The 20,000-nt window shown below is 43.9% G+C and overlaps 2 protein-coding genes across 3 annotated transcripts in view; one reads left to right on the top strand and one right to left on the bottom strand.

Annotated features, from left to right (window-relative positions):
- Positions 1 to 5,184: 5,184 nt before the first annotated feature.
- On the top strand, positions 5,185 to 7,845 carry prnpb (prion protein b). 2 transcript variants are annotated; one of them, XM_030770172.1, is made up of 2 exons: positions 5,185 to 5,259; positions 6,318 to 7,845. In XM_030770172.1, the coding sequence occupies exon 2, from the start codon at positions 6,325 to 6,327 to the stop codon at positions 7,783 to 7,785; it is 1,461 nt and encodes a 486-aa protein (XP_030626032.1). In that variant the 5' UTR covers positions 5,185 to 5,259; positions 6,318 to 6,324; the 3' UTR covers positions 7,786 to 7,845. The 2 variants fall into 2 exon arrangements, with proteins under 2 accessions (XP_030626032.1, XP_030626033.1); XM_030770173.1 differs by having other exon boundaries at positions 5,192 to 5,264.
- A 2,938-nt stretch (positions 7,846 to 10,783) lies between these two features.
- Positions 10,784 to 20,000, bottom strand: part of LOC115807244 (ras association domain-containing protein 2-like) — a 10,198-nt gene continuing 981 nt past the window's right edge. The window contains exons 3-11 of the mRNA XM_030768114.1: positions 17,269 to 17,420; positions 17,049 to 17,122; positions 16,380 to 16,516; positions 16,025 to 16,178; positions 14,293 to 14,414; positions 13,660 to 13,757; positions 13,405 to 13,461; positions 11,417 to 11,463; positions 10,784 to 11,235 (exon numbers count right to left, since the gene is read on the bottom strand). Of these exons, the coding sequence (XP_030623974.1) occupies positions 10,784 to 11,235; positions 11,417 to 11,463; positions 13,405 to 13,461; positions 13,660 to 13,757; positions 14,293 to 14,414; positions 16,025 to 16,178; positions 16,380 to 16,516; positions 17,049 to 17,122; positions 17,269 to 17,420 (1,293 nt within the window). The remainder of the gene's footprint in view (positions 11,236 to 11,416; positions 11,464 to 13,404; positions 13,462 to 13,659; positions 13,758 to 14,292; positions 14,415 to 16,024; positions 16,179 to 16,379; positions 16,517 to 17,048; positions 17,123 to 17,268; positions 17,421 to 20,000) is intronic.

The raw sequence follows: 20,000 nt of genomic DNA, 5'->3' as shown, positions 1-20,000 counted from the left end.
GTCATGTTGGCTGTTCCACTGTAAATAAACTATCGAAAATGTATGATTTATTGTTGTGCTTTCAAAAGTGTTTGAAAAAGTGTTTGAATTATCTTCTGGAAATTCCACTGCTGGCACAGGAGACGTTACCTTTTTACAAGGAGTGGACGTCTTTTCCATTATTACTCCTGGGGTGATTAAGGTTATGATTTGGCAACAAGAGGCTGGTCCCAGATCAGCTTACTCCAGGAGCGAGTCCTGAAAAACCTTGATATAAAAGCCTACTACCACGTTTCAAATTTTAATGCCATATTTTTTGGTATCACAAAAAACTAAACATTACAATGTATGTCCGTGTAAAGTCAGATTACCACGATGAATCTTCCCTTCTGAAAAAGAAGTATACTTAAATATGTTAGTAGTATGTTTGAAGTATCTGAAGAGTAAGAACAATATGTTTTTAATTTAATGTATTTTAATTACATGCACTTTAAGTATACTTTAATGTGTTTTCAAAAAATATGTTTTAGATTACTACATTTCAAATATTACTTCAGCACACTGTTCTGGAATGCATTTCAGTGACTGTATTTTTGACACACTGAGGTGATCTTTAAAAAGAAAAAGGAACTTAGTTATCATTGTAACTTAAGCACATTGAAATTGTGCTTTAGTGTACTCTGCTGAAGTGCACTTTGATTAAATAATTTCCTAAGATGTTAAAGCTTATTTAACAAATGTAAATGATCAGTTTTAGTGTACTGCTAAAACATACATTAAGAGACAAACTATTTTCAGTGTAACTTTTAACTTTGGGGACATATACTGACTAAATCTTTTTGTTTGGCTGTTTTGGTTTTTTGTTTGGCTGAGGCAAATTTTAATCCAATGTCCAGACAGGTTTAGATCATATTTTTGCATTCTTTTAAATAAAAGTTTTCATGGAAAGTTTTTGTCTGATGCGCTTTTTCATTCACTTTTTACTCCCTTCATGTCATACATACACTCAAACTCTACAACTGAATGCATTTGTGGTGCATTTTATTTGAGGCAAAGCAGGTAAAAAAGGTGGTCTTTAGACAACAGTGTACTCAACTATATTGTTCCTCATTGAACACCAAAAGACAGTGGATTTGAGCAGTGTTTCAGTGTACCATGACTGTATGTTAACATACACTGTTTACATCTTTAAGTGAACTAAAGTACTCAAAGGGAAGTACTGTAGCACGTTGGCGGTCGATGTGCAGGGCTTCCCAGCATGCCTTGGGCCAGCATGCCTCGTGAATGATGCCCCCCCCCATAAGAAATTACACATGGGTTAGTATCTAGAATTGCCTGTCACCTGTTGTAGAATAAAGGCTTTGTTATCTAAAGTGTCAAATATAGTAATTTTTATCTTGGATAAATATACATCTTACCATAGTAATACAAGCATAGACATTATATTAACATTATTCAGTGGAAAACCTATGAATACTACTTAATTGATATATAACTGCATTTTTAGAAGCTTTCTGGTGACTTTTATATGTGATCTACACACAATTAAGTTGTAGTACCTTTCTTGAACACTTCCAAAAAAGTATTTTGAAAGAATACTACGACTACACTTATTTAGTATTCCTGAAGTACGTACTTAATCGTTTTTGCGCAATTTACTCACTCTCGCTCACTTTAAAAGCCATTTATCCTAATTAGGGTCACGGGGGTGCTGGAGCCTATCCCAGTGCTCATTGGGGGAAAGGCGGGGAGACACCAGTCCATCGCAGGACAGACAAACACACACACACACTCACACACACATAGGCCTACCTGGTGGTGATTTAGTGTCTCCAAATCGCCTAAGCTGCATGTCTTTGTGGGAGTCAACCGGAGCTCCCAGAGGATAACTCACGCAGATACGGGGAGAACATGCAAACTCCACTCAGAAAGGACCCCGGCTGCTCCGCCGGGAATTGAACCCGGGACCTTCTTGCTGTGAGCCTGTGCCGCCCTCCTCGTACAATTTTAGTGTCCCAAAACAACATATTAAAGTATCATTTAGTGTATTTAATTTGTATTAGAACTTGAATCAAATATAACCTAAATGTTCTTAAGTTTAGATAAGCGTGTTCTAAAATAGTACATTCAGTACACACGGAAGTGCGATTAAAATGTGGGCATTAGTAATATACTTGCTTAAGAAAAAGTGCACTTTTCTCCACAAAGGTTACCATGAGTTTTTTTTTCCCCCAGAGTTGCGATCGTAGATTCATTACAACTCTAGCCGCTATTACCTAACCTAACACGTCTGAGGGACGAACGATCAGTCAGATGATGCTGGATCCCCTTACCGTTATAAATTTTAGCCAGAGCAGAGCACTCGAATGACCTCTTGTAGCCTGAACGCTACCGTGCTTTCCCCTTGCCCCACCTCCCCAGCACTACCTTGACTGAGCTATAAGGCTAGCGTGTCCCTGCTAAACACCAGCCCGTCACCTTTCAGTTCACATCGCTCTAAGACATAGCTCATTCCTCCTAGACTTTCATTGCCATTACAATAGTCTAATGACTAGTTATCCCAGTGCTAGCCCTAATGCTTTCACGTCTAAGTCTTGGTTCCTCTCACGGTTTCTTCCTAGTTCAGCCGAAGCGAGTTTTTCCTTGACACTGTTGCCTTCATCTTGGTCACTGGGGGTCGTAGACCTGGTTTCCTGTTAAGCTGCTTTGTGACTGCTGTGAAAAATGCTATTACGTTTAGATTTTAAGAGTCTTTCGGTGAACGTGCGAAAGATGTTTGTGAATGAATGGAACGAATGAATGCCATCATTGTTTGACCATAAACACATCTTTATGAAAGAAACAGGAATGCCTAGAGAGAGACCAAATCCATTTTAAAGGGGAAGATTTCTTCTGTAATATAAAAGAGGCCTCCTAGTATGTCAACTGAGGAAAAAATGGTACAAAAGGAGTTTTAAATTACGGCTGGACCGCTTTAGGAAAATGTATCGAGAGGGTGCAATACCAGAAATTCCCACTGGGGGCAGGCACCTTTGAGGTGATAGTGAAATTCTAACGCCCCTGGTTGCAAGCATAATACTTAAAAAAACGGAATTGAAGCATTACAATTAAGAAACGCGGAATTAAAGTAGTGAATACAGAAAAGTAAACTTTAGATTTTTTTTTTAAAGGTCATTTTGTATGGCTACGTCCAGACGTTACGTTGCATTTTCAGGGAGAAGAGATACAATAACGATTCAGTTTTAACGGCTAAAACAGGTGGGATATGTCCTCATATATTTTTATTTACACATTTATGTATCACAAACGTTCTCCATTTATAACACAATTAACCAGTAAATACCTGTAAATTTCGAGAAAAAACGGTTAATATCGAAAATTTGCTGTTTCACCAACTGTGTGAGTCTCGAGACTACTTACTACTGCACACCGTAGTATGGATACATGTACTGAAAGGAAAAAAGACGGGCTGTAGTTTTTGCAACTGTCGTTTTTGGAAAATTAATGCTTGCAAAGGTATTCAGTTCAAAGTAAAACCTAAGTCTAAGACATTCACAAGAAGGACAAACCCTACCCGTAATCTTAAAATGAACTGCATTGAGTGTGGGGGTGCTGAAGAACGTAGGATTTCCTGAGTAACTTGGCAGCAACATTCATGGGATACAGTTGAGACATAAAGTCGGTGTGCAATGGAAATAATTCCTTACTAAAAGGGGCAACACGAGTTCTTTCGTCCACTCAGCCCATGTAATTACTGCCATTAACTACCAGCTGTGGTGCAGGAAAACAGTAATGGAGAATATCTTATCACACCCTATCCGTTGTAGTGACGAACGATCATGCTTAGACATCTCTATCGGACACCTGTTTATTACCGGTTTAAACTGGTCCATATAATTTAGACCAACCCGACAGAGAGTTGTTGTCACCTTAACTTTAAACAAAAGCACAGACAGAGCAGACAACAGCTAAAAGAAGACACATTGTGTGTGTGAAACAGAGAGAAGAATAAAACTCATTAGAGAGACATATTTAAGAGGCACATAACAGTCTAGAAAATGTGAAAAGGTGAGAACAATTTGTAGACAGAAAGAAGTAGTCAACTCTGTAATCTACATATACCATCTCAAACCACGCAATGCAAATAAGGACGATGGTCCAGCTTTTATGACTATGTTAAATTACAGCTCTTTGCCCTTACAGTGATTAGAGGTGCATTAGAGTCATAGACACCCGTCCTCCCAAAAAAAACAAAAACTGATCCTCTTCTACTTTCCATGTAGATTATGACCCACATGTAACCATATTTTATGATTCAGTTTGTTAAGAACATTTTGATGATGGACTTTAAGTGCAAATTGTGTGATAACGCAGCGTGCTCCTGTAGAGGTGTGATTGGCCAACAGCACTCAGCTCTGTTACAGTGCCTCTGGTTACACAGACCTCCTCAAACAGCCTCAGGACTGTGGAAATCCATACGAAATATTCACTTCATCTGAACGCGATTGGGTGGTAAATTATCTAATGGTCCCAAATGGAACTGACAGGAAATTTTTCAAATGTGTTTGTGGTGATGTTGATACTGTTTTCCGCAGTGTCTCCCGTCGGTCTCACTTGTCTCAAACAGCACTGAGGGTTGTCTCCATCCATCAGACCTTGTTTAACACGCTCCAAAAAAACAAAACAAAAACAACACTTTCAGATGTACATATGATAATGCACTATTTTATTCTCAATTAATCATCCTATGTTATTTTATATTTTTGAATGCGTGTCTGCAGGTTGACTACCTTTATAAATATATGGAACATTACAGGAAGGGAGGCTACGACCCTTTCATATTGTATCTGTCTACAAAGATACAACACAGTGTTCACATCATGGGTCATGGGTTCTAGATCATTCTACAGGATGTTTCTGTCAGGGTGGTGACATGTTATAGTTCGCTGGTTAAACTGGTAGGCTACTGGTAAACTGTATCCCTGAATGCTTGTTGTCAAAATAGTATAGTTTACCAAACCCGTGAATGCGGTCCAGCGTGGGGTATATCTCATCATGTATTCTTGCGAGTCTGTTTTCCTAAGGAACACAAAGTACTGTGGACGTTAAGCAGCCATGGTTTCCCGACAGTGTGACGTCAAGGGATAATATGTCGGACTAAGGGTGCGGGGGAGAGAGAACACGCCCAGAAAACGGGTTTATATCACAGAATTTCTTGCAGCGAGCAGACGCTTGGGAAGGTACTGAACTTCGCTTTTGTATCCCTGCGACCGGTAATTGGTAAGGTAACCTCGGTTATTTAGACTTTTGTGTCCCTTTATTTCTAAAAAATACTCTTGTAGCCTACCGCTAATCGTTTCTTAACCCAAACCAACCGCTCTCGCGACCTTACGAGAATAGCCCAGTGTGAGGGGACATTTTAGTGGCAGTCTTGTTTATTAAAGCACTTACACAAGTCTGTACAGGAGGAGACTCTTTCGGGAAGCAATTAGGTATGTCCAGAATATGAATTTGAGCTTTCGGTATGTTTGGTCATTTCTAATTCAACACGCCATTTTGTGGAACAACATTGGATAGGTTGGTGCGTCATTGAATCGCTAAGGATAGACACAGCAGGTGGGTTTTGGGCCATATATCGTTTTAATGTAGTTTATATTTCATTTGGGTGCTAGTTATTTACGGAGTCGGAAACCGTTTCATCAGAATTGGTCAAATATTTAGAGAGTGGGTTTGTATACGAAAAGGAGTATAGTTCAGAGATACGGGACTGACTGATAATATGACCGGACCCGTTTTATATCGATTAACATTATTGTGCTGTATCGTTAACAGATTAAGAGCCCAACAGGTTCGCATTCGATCATCTTTACATATTTAAAAGCCGTTGTTTTACATTTGAAGATAAACAACCGTGCGGATAAATGTAATCTTAGATTATGAATTGTTACTTAAATAATGAATGATTAACGTAATCAGTCGTGGATCAGTGGGCTGACATATCTGTAGGATCAAGGAGAAGTACACCGAGTACACCGACGAGTCGAAGTACACCGATGCTTAACTCAAACCAAGGGTACAGCCCAACTTCACGGGAGTAAACATCGTAGTGGGTTACTAATTGCAATAATCACATTAACAGCAAAGCTTTAAGTAGGGGAACATTAAATAACAATTTAATGTAACAACAAGTACAGTGAATACAATTGTATATTTTTACAATTATTCATTATTACAGTTACTACAATTAATTATAGTAATACTCTGAAATGTACTTATATTTGGAATTGCTGAATGTCTAGTCAAAATATCGGCATGAAACTGTTTTTATTTGATTTCAGGGCCACGATGAGGTGGCAGTGTCAGCTGGCCTTTCTCCTCCTCAGTCTTATGGTGGTGCTGCATGACTCCTCTGCCGGTAGAGGAGGTAAAGGCGGTGGCTGGGGAGGCAGGAAATCAAGCTCCTCTAGCAAGAGTACATCAAAGACATCCAGCAAGACGTCATCGGGCTCAAAGACTCAACCTAATTATCCCAGGCAACCAAACCCAGCCGGTAGTTATCCAGGAGCTGGTTACCCCAACCAGCAGTATCCAGGGAGAGGGGGTGGAGGATATCCAAACCAGTATCCTGCAGGTGGTGGATACCCCGCGGCCGGCGGGTATCCGGCAGGTGGTAGCTACCCCAATCAGTATCCAGGAAGAGGAGGATATCCCAACCAAAACCCTGGTGGATACCCCGCAGCAGGTGGGTATCCTGCAGGTGGTAGTTACCCCAATCAGTATCCAGGGAGAGGAGGCTACCCTAACCAGTACCCAGCAGCGGGTGGTTACCCTTACGCAGGGGGCTATAACCCCGGAGGGTATCCTGTAGCTGGAGGCTACCCTGGAAGAGGACAGGGCTGGGGCCAAACGGGATATGGGGGGGGGTATCCGGCTGCAGGAGGGTATCCCAACTGGAACCCAAACAATCAAATCCTCAGCCCTCGCTACGGTGGAGGTTTTGGCGGTTATGGTGGTGGTGCTGGGTATGGAGTTGGCGGGTCACCGTTTGCTAATTCGGTAAAGAATATGGGTTATAACCCTTCCGTGAAGTCCAAGGGCTTTGCCAAAAAGGCGATGGTGGCCGCGGGCGTAGGGGCCGTGGCGGGAATGGCGGTGGGTTACGGGATTGGACGGTTTCCACGACCGCACTTTCATTTCCACAGCCCTCAGGAGGAGTACTACTATAACCACTACATGTACCGTCGTTATGGAACCCGCTCCACGGATCAAGAGGACTTTGGCCGAGACTACGTCTTCAAGAAACCGGAGGAGGCCAAGAGCTATGACAAGTACATGGATGAATGCATGGAGAGGAAAGACCTCTTAAACAACCAGAACACCAAATCCAAGAGATCTGTGGACAGCGGCGTTGTGCAGAGAGATGAACCTCAAGGCGACCAGCCCACGCCTGAACCTCCAGGTCAGGAAGGAAGCCCCGGCTTATCTAGAAACGGTACCGCGGATCCGGCGGGGGCCGAGAGCAACGCGACGTCGGCTCCCGGCGCCGCGGAGAGGGAGCCGGCCCCTGCCGAGAACGCCGACGCCGGCGACGACACGGTGAGCATCACGGAGATCGGCTATCCCGCGCTGATCGAGCAGATGAAAGCGCGGCGGTGCGTGGAACTGTACATGGTTTACTCCGAACGCTTCTTGGAGAGACGGACGGCGGACAACCCCAACAACCCCAGCCAGCGTCCACACGGCCACGTGCTGCTCCTGCTCACCACGTCCTGCATGCTGCTGAGCAGCACTCTGCTCCTACAGTGATTTGAGGCGTATGGTCCATCCAGGACACCGTCAGGCACGCTTACAGAGCGCATTCACCGCCCCCCCCCCCCCCCCCCCCCCAAAAAAAGAAGAAAAAAGCAAAAAAAAAAAAAAACCCAACCTGTTATGGCTTGAAACCAATGACTGTCCCCACAGCACACCCAGTGTATATGCTGTTGTATAGTAGTTTCTAATATAATTGTGTTTTGCACTGATCCTCTTCTTCTCTCCTTGTGGATTTTGACCCACCTGTAACCATATTTTATGATTCAGTTTGTTAAGAACATTTTGATGATGGACTTTAAGTGCATATTGTGTGATAACGCAGCGTGCTCCTGTAGAGGTGTGATTGGCCAACAGCACTCAGCTCTGTTACAGTGCCTCTGGTTACACAGACCTCCTCAAACAGCCTCAGGACTGTGGAAATCCATACGAAATATTCACTTCATCTGAACGCGATTGGGTGGTAAGTTATCTAATGGTCCCAAATGGAACTGACAGGAAATTTTTCAAATGCGTTCATGGTGATGTTGATGTTGAGTGTCTCCTGTCGGTCTCACTTGTATCAAACAGCACTGAGGGTTGTCTCCATCCATCAGACCTTGTTTAAAACGCTCTAAAAAAAACATTATACCTTCAGATGTATGTATGATAATGCACTATTTTATTCTCAATTAACCGTCCTATGTTTTAATTTTCTGTTTTTGTATGCGTGTCTGTGAATGTTGTCCAGCATGATATATATAAATATAAGGAACATTAAGGGAGAGAAGACTGCTGCTCCTCTTGCATATTGCAGACGGGTTCTAGATCATTCTTCAGGCTGCTTCTGTCAGGCTGGTGACATGTTGTAGTCTGCAGGTTGAGCTGATACTGGTACACTGTATCTCTGGCCGCTTGTTGTCAAAATAGTCTTTTACACATAACTCATGCTAGATACTCAAATATACATGCATGTGAATGTGAGAGTCTGTAATAATGGTAAACAGCATATGTACTGAATCTATAGTGGGACTGATGGAGGTAAACGTTGGCTTTATAACAGGTATCTTAAAGACGGTACTGTGTTGAAAGCATCTCCATATCTATCACAATGCTCTCTGTCGTATCATCTGTCACTCTGGACTCTTGACTGGACTGGAGCCTCCTGGGCGAAAGGAGAGAGCCGTAGGGAGAAGGAAGAAGAGACTCGATGTTGGCGAGGGACGTGAATAAACGTAAAACGCTTTCAGAACCTGATTGGTTGCGCGGTTTCTCCCAATTGTCTGACTTCGGTTTGATTTTTTTGTTTGTTTGTTTGTTTGTTTGTTTGTTTTCCTCTCATCGTCATCTCATTTCTGTGACTGTACAATACAAATGGAATGTATGTGAGAAAGACCGTTTCTCCTGACCGATGTTATGGAAGGCTCTTCAGGAGAACACGACTCGTGTACGGGATTAAAAAAACAAAAAGGATACACATACAGGTCTATCGATCATTTTCGTTCTCTAACCGGTCATTTTAGTCCTTATAATTCATTATTCCTGAAACCCCCTGCTCCTCCCGGCTGTCAGGTCATTGTAAGTGCACTTACTTTTCTAGAAGAAAAGGCTGATTTGGGTTGAGATTTCTCTAGTGGATCCATTTTAGAACTACCCAGAGCTTTTCCCTCCTCTCGATGCAATATTCGCTCTTTTGACTTTCCACACGAGAAGATTTTTTTTTTTTTTGCACTGGTAATGTATTGTATAGAAATATGTTTGTCAGTCATGTAGCAGTGAAAAATTATTATTGTGGCAAATTTTTAGTGTGCACTGCCACTTCATACTATTGTGCATTTGATGTTCAATAAAAAATATATCTGAAATGTGACAGAGAAGAGTCATATGTGCCTTCATGCAGTCTCTTTATCCTCTGTTTCTTTTCATTTAGTGTGTGTGTGTGTGTGTGTGTGTGTGTGTGTTAGGGGGTGGGGAGTTGAACTGTGTCCTCTCTGAACTGACGGATTCCGTGCATGTTTACATGTTCAAGGACATCATTCCGAGATTCTGGCTGTACTTGTACCAAAATTCTAGGGTTTTTTTTTTGTCTACATATGAAATGATGTCGTCTTCCTGTCCTGACCACACAATGACGGCTCATTGTGAGTGTCCCAGAGAACACTGCTGGCTGTTACTGCAGAAACCTCTCTAGCCCTGAAACCTTTTTATCAGCGTTTCTTGGAAACTAGCTGCACTGGAGAGAAAAGACACAAGCTTAAGAAAACGAATTCAAGATTTAGCACTGTGAGAGGTGGAAAAAGCTACATTTTGTTTTAATTTACTTAATCTTCAAAAAAAAATGAGTTTACAGGAATATGGTGTTTAAAAATAAGGAAACAAACAAATAAACCCTTCAAATATCAAACCAATTTATCTCATAGCTCTTTTAATGGAAATGCAAAAGTTGGGCCTGAACACTGAGTGTACTGGAAAACCTGTGTTAATAGTTTTATTTGTTTATTTTTTTTAAAAGTGAGATACATGTTGATATGTTTGTACATCAACACATAATGTATCAAAGATTTAAGAAATCTCCCAGAGTGAAAGCAATAGGCCGTCATGTTTTAGGAAAGACAACAGCACAGCAATAACAGCAGATTATTCTAGAAGCTGTTATTTTTGCTAGATATCATCAGATATCACAGTTACTAATGTGCTGGGAGGTCGTTGAAAAGCAGTGCCGTTTTAACTATCCACAAAATCTTTCTTTTTTCTTTAACATTCTTCTTTAACAGTTTTTCATAGTTTCAGGACCATAGCAAATCACGGCATTTGCACACAAACTAGAGATGTTGGTGATTTGCAGTTGATTTGACCGTGTTTTATCTTAATGTCATATATCTGAATATATGAACCTCCATGTATGTAGTGATTGGAGCAATTGGCAGCTCTGAACCTTTGAGTATCGCCGATTTGATCTGTTCACCGCAGCTCTGCAGGTTGGATTCGAACAGGTTTCCAAACTGTGCAGGTTCCGTCAGAGGGCTCTGATCCGGTCCCCTATGAAGAGCAGGACGGCCGATCCAACCACAAGGAGAGCGTTACCTGCGGACTGTGTGCTCGCGCCGCCTCTGTAGTGCTGCCAGCTGGAATGATTTTGGGAGCCCTGGCCGCCAGGGCCGTAGAATCCTTTATCTCCCTTAGAGGAGTCGGCTTTGTGACCGTGCCCGTACTTGGGCCTGCCCAAAGAGCCCAGACCGTACCCGACGGCCGCCCCGCCCAGGGAGCCAATCACTCCCCCCTGGCCCAGTTTGCCCACCGGCCAGGACGACCCACGGCCGCCGGAGGTTGAGGTTTTCCCCCCAAAACCCGTGCCCTTCCCCCGCCAGCCGCCGCGCTTGCAGAATGCCAACGGGCACAGAGAGGCCACGAGCAACATCCATGCCCACAACAGGAGCAATCTCTGTCGACCCGTCATGATTAGACCACCTTGAAAATAAACGGAGAAACAAGATGAATTTGAGGGTCAAAAGGACGTTTGTGAGGCGCGAACACAACTGAAAAGTTTCACTGCTAATCGCTCGTCTCCACAACAACAGCTAATTACTCAAATTACTCACAGCTCCCCCAATTCTCACGCTCATTCAGGCTCCGCAGCGCGACATCTGACCTGTGAGTTCCCGTTTGTTTTGAAGCTCTCCGTCAGCCGAATCAGACCTGCATACAAACCGAACAGCCACAAAAGCAAACACGTAGAATGAACGAGTTTCCGCCAGGAGCAGGTTCGTGTAACTCTGGTTGTGTGAATGACTTTCCTTCCATCATTCAGTCCCTGAATTATGCTCACAGCTGCGACCACAATGCCAAACAGTACAATGTCCGTCTGACAATTACAGTGCTCTGGGCGTCATTAGCATATGAATCTAATGACATGCCTCAGCACAATGCTAAAGCCACAAACCCCAGGCAGGCAAAACAAACTAAATGACAGACGGCCCTATTGAGTGCGACTGGTGTTTTTCTAATGCTCAGCTTCTCCTCTCCCTGAGTGAATATCACGTGTACAGTACATGTAACATAAACAGAGAAACAGGTTTTCTCTGTCACTCATCTGCTTCTCATACTCAAACCCTTACATGTCCTCTCCTTACACAAAATATGAAATCCTTATAAGCTGTTGATTGTATTTGGCAGATGTTGATATATTCAAAAGCATGTTCAATATCTGTTCTTTTTTTCTTTGTATCTAAAATGTATACATGTATCATGTGAGTAGTTAGGAACCCGTTAGGAATGCCTGTTTTTTATCAGAGCGATCATGAAGTAGCATGCTTATCTTTATCTGAGAGATTACGAAGGAGAGATTATGTCGGTGAGAAGGAAGATGACAAAAAAGATTAACTTGGCCCCTGTGCTGTTGCTGTTGCTGTTGCTATAGCCACAAGATCCTACCTGGCAATGACTGGTGTGTGTGCTCCTTCCCCTTGCTCTGCTGGAAAGGCACACTTCCCAGGGGGAATAAATCCACACAGGGCTTTCAGTGACTGTCTCTGGAGCTGTCAATCATCAGGAAGGGGCCAATACCTAACAAGATACACCAACGTTCTAGAATCCGCCCACACAGGCGACAGCCACAGGTTGTGCCCCAGCAGGATGTGGGTATGTGTGAGTTCTAGAACTGTGATGTCACCCTTATCAAGCCACAAAACTTCCCTCTTTGATCTTTCTCACAGTCGTCCTTACAGCCGTGACGGGAACAGAATAACGTATGTGTTCTGGCTATGCGTAAATGGACTGCAGGGCATGCATACTGAAGAACAGTTAAACAGATCATTTAATTATGTCAAAAGCCATTACAGAATTGATTGTGTGCAGTGACAAAGGACCTCTCTGATACATGACGTTCAATGGGAGAATGAAGGGACCAGAGCAGCAGTTCTGCTTGTCTGTGATGTGCACATAACTGGCTTTGTCTGCCTTGCTATTGGCTCTCTTTAGTGCCAACTTTATTTCAAAATGATGCACACACACGCACACACACACACACACAAAAACATTCTTACTTATCGTTCACTTCATAATTATTTAACAAAAGTAAGCCAAAAAAACAAAAAGTACAATATTTTTGTAATGAAATCAGTTCATCTTCATGTTGCTATTTTTTTTTTTCACATTGTTTAGGAGGGCGAAGCCAAAAACATTAAAAAAAAAAAACCTTCTAAGGACATATCTCCCCAAAGCATCAGGTTTTAAAGGTGAATGATTAAGAACCAATGTCCTCCCAAGATCCTCAGTGCATCCACTCAGTCAGATCTGTGGCTCTGTGAGGTTCTGGTTCTGTGATGTTTCTGCACCGGTACCGGAGAGGATGATGATGATGATGGGCTGTGATGTTTTACTTTGACCTCTGTATGACCTCTGCTCACATAATCCAAAAAAAAAAAAAACCCTCAAAACAAACAGGAGTCAGATCCCAGGGTTCCTTGCACTCAAACACGGATTATAATCACAGTGGACGTAACGCCGATAAAAGAACGACAGGAGAGTTAGACACACATGTGCAGAGTTTAAATGAGACTGTTTGTGAAGTGAGACTGGATTGGTGTACGGAGAAAAAAAAGAGTCCGTCGCAGACGTGTGGAGCGGAGGACGTCTCACGCGCAGGTGGACTTAGCCGCCATGTGCTCCTGAATACTGCTGCGAAGAGACGTGTACCTGACACAACAGAGAGCAACGTTCAAAACAAAACAAAACACAAGGTGAGTCGGAACAATAGGCAAGCAATCGACATTCGCCATCAAACGTAGTCAGGTTAAAGTAAAGACCAGTGCAACGTGAGAATACCTGTTTCTCTAACTGGGTATATGTGTCAGGAGGCAGGTTAAAGTGAAGACCAGTGCAATGTGAGAATACCTGTTTTGGAGTTTCTGCACCTCTCTGTCCTCCTCTTCCTTCAGTTTGAGAATGAAACTCTCTAAGACGGGCAACTCAAACTTGATATACTGAGCCACCTACCATGACACAGAAAAAACTGTCACCATCACATTTGCCCTCTGAGTGACCAACACTGAGAAAACTGTCACCATCGCATTTGCCCTCAGAGTGACCAACGCTGAGAAAACTGTCACCATCGCATTTGCCCTCTGAGTGACCAACGCTGAGAAAACTGTCACCATCGCATTTGCCCTCTGAGTGACCAACGCTGAGAAAACTGTCACCATCGCATTTGCCCTCTGAGTGACCAACGCTGAGAAAACTGTCACCATCGCATTTCCCCTTTGAGTGACCAACGCTGAGAGAGCACAAGGTACAACAGCTTTGACCTTTTCTCCGGCTGAACACACGGCTAAGCCATACCATCACACAGACCAGACCAAAGCAAAACTAGACCTAGAAACGTTCATGTAGAACTTTACATGTAACTGTCCGTAACAATACAAACAACCATTTGTAACTGGGTGTCTTGGCTGTTAACATTTTAAGAGCAGTACAGCGTTTGTTTTGGGTTTTTTTTGGGGGGGGGTTTGAGAATCTGGGGTAACTCACATCGTAAGTGACCTCCTCGGCCAGGTCCCGATCCATGAGGAAGATCTTGCTGACCTGCTCACACGGGCCCTGCAGGATTCTGATCGTCAGGGGATGGTCTCCGCTCTTCAGCTCCGTGCGCTCTGGAACATAACGAGTGAAAACAACAATAACAATAACAACAGCAACAGGTTTTCAGAGCTGAAGCCTGAGAGTGTGGACGTGAATCTGAGTATAACTGCGGTGATACGGATCCGTGTCTCAGTCGACCCTGGGCTGTCTCTGGAGACCCGCTCAAAGCCTGAACCAAACAATGAGTTTACATGTGAAGTAGTGAAACACTGAGTGTGTACTAACGTTTGGAGTACAAATTAACGCAGTTTTCTATAAGTTGTTAGTGCCCTTTGACTGAAATGACAGTCATACAGTGGTCAGATATGCCAGCCGCACTGGTCCCATCCAGAACCATGTCTGCATATCAACACACATTATCTACACACATGTTACCTACTCACCCATTCTGCCAGCTTTCTCTCAGTGATCACTGCAACTATAATGGCATTTTCTCACAAATCTGAGTGTAACATTTGGTTGTTTTTTTTTAGTTAACATCAACACATTAGTTCACATTGATGTGTTTTTTGCTGTGTGCTTTTCTGTAAACAGATGATCAACAGTGCCAAACAACGCAGCCATTAGACTGTAAATCCACGTCAGTGAATTCCAGACATCTCAGTAAACTCTACTGAGTAAACTCTAAATGTTTCAGTAAACTCTAAATGTTTCATTTTTCTCCCCGTTCCCCTGAGAATGTCAGAGCGAGCTAACGAGGTCGTCAAAACAGAACGCATCGAAACGGAAGGAACTGAGAAGCGAGAAAATGAAACTGAAAGAAATGAATGCAGTGGGACCAGTCTGGTGGACCTGGTGTTGAAGATGACTGTATGCGTGCAGTGGGACCAGTCTGGTGGACCTGGTGTTGAAGATGACTGTATGGATGTAGTGACTGTTACAGAAACATGTCATGTCACTCTTCAGGGCTGTCAGACTGGGGATTCTATGCACTGTCAACCATGTCTGTCGCAGACCTATTCATATGCTCTTGCGTAACAGGAAATTCTTGGCATATGAGCTCAAATATTTAGTTTTGTGGTCTCATTGAGACATAACACACAAACAAATGCACAAAAAAAACAGAATCTAGAAGGACCTGACGTTTATCTCTTCTGTTCACCAACGACCCAGACAGACCAGCCTGCCTAATGTAACCTGGCTGTAGAGTAAACTCAGACAGGACCCAGACAGACCAGCCTGTCTAATGTAACCTGGCTGTAGAGTAAACTCAGAGAGGACCCAGACAGACCAGCCTGTCTAATGTAACCTGGCTGTAGAGTAAACTCAGACACGACCCAGACAGACCAGCCTGTCTAATGTAACCTGGCTGTAGAGTAAACTCAGAGAGGACCCAGACAGACCAGCCTGTCTAATGTAACCTGGCTGTAGAGTAAACTCAGACAGGACTTGGAGCTTCCTTTTATGGCTGACAGTGTAGAAAACGTGTTGTTATGTCTAAAGGGTAAATCTGATATGGATGAAGATGCTCTCAAATTAAAGCTGACTGACTGCAGTCTATACGTCTCATTGTATCATTCTGAAATGCAAAGTGCTGGAGGACAAAAAGCCAGAACAATAAAAAAAAAGGGTTTTACTGCCCACGGACATTCAGGACTGAGCACGTGCACGTTGAGCTCACCTCCGCTGGTGTGGACGAGGAAGAGAGCAAATTCATCCGGTCTGTTCTCAATCTTAAACTTGTTGAGTAAGACACGCAGGACCTGAGGAGTGGTCATCGAACTGTTTATACGAACGTTTGTGACTGAACCATATGCTGGGGTGAATACTGCCGTCTGGGAGAGGGAGAGAGAGAGAGGGAGACAGAGAGACAGAGAGACAGAGAGAGACAGTCAGAGAGACAGTCAGAGAGAGAGACAGACAGACAGAGAGAATGAGAGGGAGAACTGTCACGCTGTGAGTAAATGAGCGGGTAACAAGTGTTACATAGTAACAGAAAGCGTAATATGAAAAGGCTGGTCAGAAACGTCACATGCTTTGTGGTTATAGAAGTGGCCGTTGATGGAGCATCTGTGCCGTCTGATTTGCCCGGTGGCTGGTCTCAGAGTGGCCTGTCTGCGCCCACCGACATCACTCCGTGTCCTGAGGAGATGTGAGGACTCTTCCTCTGCCCCTGAGAGAGAGAGAAACAGACAGACAGACAGACAGTCAGTCAGACAGACAGCCAGATAGAGAGAGAGAGAGATGGAAAAGTTGGTAAGCTGATGATAAACATTTTTTCTGAAAAGTGGCAATTTGTCACATAGCTGGTGACCACCCTTCACAGGAATCACACTGGATTAACATTACACTAGATTAACATCACGCTTGATTAATATCACACTGGATTAATATCACACTGGATTAACATCACACTGGATTAACATCACACTGGATTAACATCACGCTTGATTAATATCACACTGGATTAATATCACACTGGATTAACATCACACTGAATTAACATCACACTGGATTAATATCACGCTTGATTAATATCACACTGGATTAACATCACACTGGATTAATATCACGCTTGATTAATATCACACTGGATTAATATCACACTGGATTAACATCACACTGGATTAATATCACACTGGATTAATATCACACTGGATTAATCCAATGAGTGTCCATAGCCCTGTGAGAGGTGGATAACTCACCTGCCTGGCCTCCATCTGTGACACTGTCCTCTTCAGCTGCCGTCACCTGAATGGCAGGTTTCCCCATGTCCTTCCTGCAGACGCAGAAACTTTATTTTGACTTAGAGTGGAAAGAGGTTCGAATAGCAGACAGAAAAATTACGTTTGATCAGCGTAATTCAGCCAGAGTGTATGCTGAATGTTTGTGTGTGCGTGTGTGTGTGTGTGTGTGATCTTTCACCTCGATAAACCAAGCCTGCGATTTAAGTGCAGAGATGTGCATGAAGTTGGAGATCTGATTGGCTCTTTATCATCTTGCATCTGTAACCTGATTGGTCGCCGCAAACCCCAGAAGATGTTGAGCAAACCTTCAACTATCAGCTCCTCTTCTTCCTAAAAGAGACATGGTTCAGTGTTCTACAGTCCTCTGATTGGCTGTTTAAATGCCCGATAAATCCATGCCAGACATTTCTGTATTTGTAGAATTAGTCATAATACATCAGCAAACAGAGGTACAGAGAGTCAGTGCAGAGTTATATGATACAATGCAAAAGGCAGATCTGTAAAAGAGATTATAAAGACAGATCTGAAATGTCCTGAATGGTTTACATTGCTTAAAAAAACATTAAAAAACTGAAATGTAGTGTAGTAAAAAAAAATCTTTAGATATACATCAAAAGAAGTTGATGTGAAACATATTTTTGTATAGTCTGAAAACAGTCAGCCACACGCAGCACAAGCAAAGCGATTCTGTCTCTGTTTATGCCCCTTTGTCCCAATAACGGAAGTGAGGGTCTGTTTTGGTTCTGCCATTGTGAAGTGGCTTAAACAATTACATTTGGGTAAAAATCCCTTGGATACAGGAGGAGACAGTAATTAGGGACCATGACAGTAACCAAGAGATCAGAGATCCCACAGCCCTGGTCTACCTCACTGTGTCTAACCCTGGTCTACCTCACTGTGTGTCTAATCCTGGTCTACCTCACTGTGTGTCTAACCCTGGTCTACCTCTGTGTGTCTAACCCTGGTCTACCTCACTGTGTGTCTAATCCTGGTCTACCTCACTGTGTGTCTAACCCTGGTCTACCTCTGTGTGTCTAACCCTGGTCTACCTCTGTGTGTCTAACCCTGGTCTACCTCACTGTGTCTAACCCTGGTCTACCTCACTGTGTGTCTAACCCTGGTCTACCTCTGTGTGTCTAACCCTGGTCTACCTCACTGTGTCTAACCCTGGTCTACCTCACTGTGTCGAAACCCTGGTCTACCTCACTGTGTCGAAACCCTGGTCTACCTCACTGTGTCTAACCCTGGTCTACTTCACTGTGTCTAACCCTGGTCTACCTCACTGTGTCTAACCCTGGTCTACCTCTCTGTGTCTAACCCTGGTCTACCTCTGTGTGTCTAACCCTGGTCTACCTCACTGTGTCCAACCCTGGTCTACCTCACTGTGTCTAACCCTGGTCTACCTCACTGTGTCTAACCCTGGTCTACCTCACTGTGTCGAAACCCTGGTCTACCTCACTGTGTCGAAACCCTGGTCTACCTCACTGTGTCTAACCCTGGTCTACTTCACTGTGTCTAACCCTGGTCTACCTCACTGTGTCTAACCCTGGTCTACCTCACTGTGTCTAACCCTGGTCTACCTCACTGTGTCTAACCCTGGTCTACCTCTCTGTGTCTAACCCTGGTCTACCTCTGTGTGTCTAACCCTGGTCTACCTCACTGTGTCTAACCCTGGTCTACCTCACTGTGTCTAACCCTGGTCTACCTCACTGTGTCGAAACCCTGGTCTACCTCACTGTGTCTAACCCTGGTCTACCTCTGTGTGTCTAACCCTGGTCTACCTCTGTGTGTCTAACCCTGGTCTACCTCACTGTGTCGAAACCCTGGTCTACCTCACTGTGTCTAACCCTGGTCTACTTCACTGTGTCTAACCCTGGTCTACCTCACTGTGTCTAACCCTGGTCTACCTCACTGTGTGTCTAACCCTGGTCTACCTCACTGTGTCTAACCCTGGTCTACCTCACTGTGTCTAACCCTGGTCTACCTCACTGTGTGTCTAACCCTGGTCTACCTCACTGTGTCTAACCCTGGTCTACCTCACTGTGTCTAACCCTGGTCTACCTCTCTGTGTGTCTAACCCTGGTCTACCTCACTGTGTCTAACCCTGGTCTACCTCACTGTGTGTCTAACCCTGGTCTACCTCACTGTGTCTAACCCTGGTCTACCTCTCTGTGTGTCTAACCCTGGTCTACCTCACTGTGTCTAACCCTGGTCTACCTCACTGTGTGTCTAACCCTGGTCTACCTCACTGTGTCTAACCCTGGTCTACCTCACTGTGTCTAACCCTGGTCTACCTCTGTGTGTCTAACCCTGGTCTACCTCACTGTGTCGAAACCCTGGTCTACCTCACTGTGTCTAACCCTGGTCTACCTCACTGTGTCTAACCCTGGTCTACCTCTGTGTGTCTAACCCTGGTCTACCTCACTGTGTGTCTAACCCTGGTCTACCTCTGTGTGTCTAACCCTGGTCTACCTCACTGTGTCTAACCCTGGTCTACCTCTGTGTGTCTAACCCTGGTCTACCTCACTGTGTCTAACCCTGGTCTACCTCACTGTGTCTAACCCTGGTCTACCTCTGTGTGTCTAACCCTGGTCTACCTCACTGTGTGTCTAACCCTGGTCTACCTCTGTGTGTCTAACCCTGGTCTACCTCACTGTGTCTAACCCTGGTCTACCTCTGTGTGTCTAACCCTGGTCTACCTCACTGTGTGTCTAACCCTGGTCTACCTCACTGTGTCTAACCCTGGTCTACCTCACTGTGTCTAACCCTGGTCTACCTCTGTGTGTCTAACCCTGGTCTACCTCACTGTGTGTCTAACCCTGGTCTACCTCTGTGTGTCTAACCCTGGTCTACCTCACTGTGTGTCGAAACCCTGGTCTACCTCTGTGTGTCTAACCCTGGTCTACCTCT

The sequence above is a fragment of the Chanos chanos genome, chromosome 3 (assembly GCF_902362185.1).
Source record: "Chanos chanos chromosome 3, fChaCha1.1, whole genome shotgun sequence".
Lineage (NCBI taxonomy): Eukaryota > Metazoa > Chordata > Actinopteri > Gonorynchiformes > Chanidae > Chanos > Chanos chanos.
Note: the sequence above shows the minus strand (reverse complement) of the source record. Positions and strands in the feature narration are given on the sequence as shown.

Excerpts from the sequence above, each read along its gene's own strand:
- prnpb (XM_030770172.1), top strand. The coding sequence starts at position 6,325 with ATGAGGTGGCAGTGTCAGCTGGCCTTTCTCCTCCTCAGTCTTATGGTG.